This window comes from Eimeria tenella, genomic scaffold (genome assembly GCF_000499545.2).
Source record: "Eimeria tenella Houghton genomic scaffold, Eth_scaff2674, whole genome shotgun sequence".
NCBI classification, from domain to species: domain Eukaryota; phylum Apicomplexa; class Conoidasida; order Eucoccidiorida; family Eimeriidae; genus Eimeria; species Eimeria tenella.
The window spans coordinates 549-2089 of NW_013542550.1; the positions used below are offsets into that span (position 1 = coordinate 549).

Here is a 1541-nt window from a genome sequence, read left to right on the forward strand (position 1 = left end):
CGCTGCTGCTGCTGATGCTGCTGCTGCGGTGGCGCTGCTGCTGATAGTGCTGCTGCTGTTGCCACTGCTGTTTGTGCGTCTGCTGCTGCCTGCTGCTTTCGTCTTGCGCTTTGCTTCTGCCGCTAGGGTACTCTGTGCTGCTGCTGCTGCTGCTGCTGCTGCAGCCGCTGCTGCTGACGCATGTGTTGCTGCTGCCTCTTGCACCAAGTCGCTTCTTGCGTTGCTGCTGCTGCTGCTGCTGCTGCTGTTTCTCCTTGTGCTGTTGCTGCTGCTGCTGTTGTTTGTGCTGCCTCACCCCGCACTTTCTCTTCCGTTGACTTTTGTTTTTCCTGTCCAGCGGGCCTCTGGCTGTCTGGGGTCTAGGGTTTAGGGTTTAGGGTTTAGGGTTTAGGGTTTAGGGTTTACTCTCAGGCTAACGTGCGGCCGCGACACTTGTCGCGTGCCTTATCTGGAGTTGGGCCTTCGCAGCGAACTCAACAGAAGCACACCCACGATTTTCTACAGGCAAGGGTTTAGGGTTTAGGGTTTAGGGTTTAGGGTTTAGGGTTTAAGGTTTAGGGTTTGAAGTTAGGGGAAATTCTGGCCGTCCCCTTGCATTGCCGGGCCCTGTGCATCTGAGATCAGGCTTCAGTGCATCAGAACAGTAGATAAAGGGTTTAGGGTTTAGGGTTTAGGGTTTAGGGTTTAGGGTTTGGGGTTTGCTGCAGTGGTTTGCTGCACGGCGACGAAGTGGTGGGCCCAACAGTCGCGGTTTACATGGTGGCCCTTCTTGCCTCTCAGTTCTCTGAAATTGACGAGGTCATCCTCAAACCCTAAACCCTAAACCCTAATTTCCAAACCCTAAACCCTAAACCCTAAACCCTGATTTGCGTCAAAGCCCAGAGCAGGCAGTCTTCGAAGCGTGGAGGGTTTTGAAGGCTTGTGTGTCTGTTTGCTGTCGCTTTCCCCCGCGCGCAGCGCAGGGTCTAGGGTTTAGGGTTTAGGGTTTAGGGTTTGGGGTTTAGGGTTTGCGTGCAGGTGTTCTATTTGCTGTCGAGCCGGCGGCTGGTGGTTTTCCCCTTTCTAAACCCTTGGGGTTTCTTCAGCAACAACAGAGAAGAAAAAGGAGTGGATCCAAACAGGGACTTTCCCTATTTGAATTCTTCTTGTTTCCAAACCCTCAGTTCCAAGCAAGCCCAAACCCTAAACCCTAAACCCTAAACCCTAAACCCTAAGCCCTAAGCCCTTCAGTTTTCGGGATGGGTGCGACGCCGAGGCGTCGAGCGGCACGGAACAATTTTTGGCGCTTGTCTTTTAGCTCTTAGGGTTTAGGGTTTAGGGTCTAGCGTTTAGGGTTTAGGGTCTAGGGTTTAGGGTTTAGGGTTTAGAGTGTGAGGTTTAGGGTTTAGGGTTTAGGCAGGAAAGCTGCTTCTCTTTGTTGTGCTGGGTGCGGCTGTTGCCCTTCCTTCACTGGTCTGGCCACTGATGGGGGTCTAGGGTTCAGGGTTGAGGGTTTAGGGTTTAGGGTTTAGGGTTTAGGGTTTAGGGTTTAGGGTTTAGGG

The 1541-nt window shown here is 52.8% G+C and overlaps 1 protein-coding gene across 1 annotated transcript; it reads left to right on the top strand.

Annotated features, from left to right (window-relative positions):
- Positions 1-411: 411 nt before the first annotated feature.
- On the top strand, positions 412-816 carry ETH_00040020 (uncharacterized protein; the record flags this gene model as incomplete). The annotated part of the gene is made up of 2 exons (XM_013375312.1): positions 412-504; positions 708-816. Coding segments are annotated over 2 exons (202 nt in total), but the record flags the coding sequence as incomplete, so codon positions are not given.
- Between the last annotated feature and the right edge of the window lie 725 nt (positions 817-1541).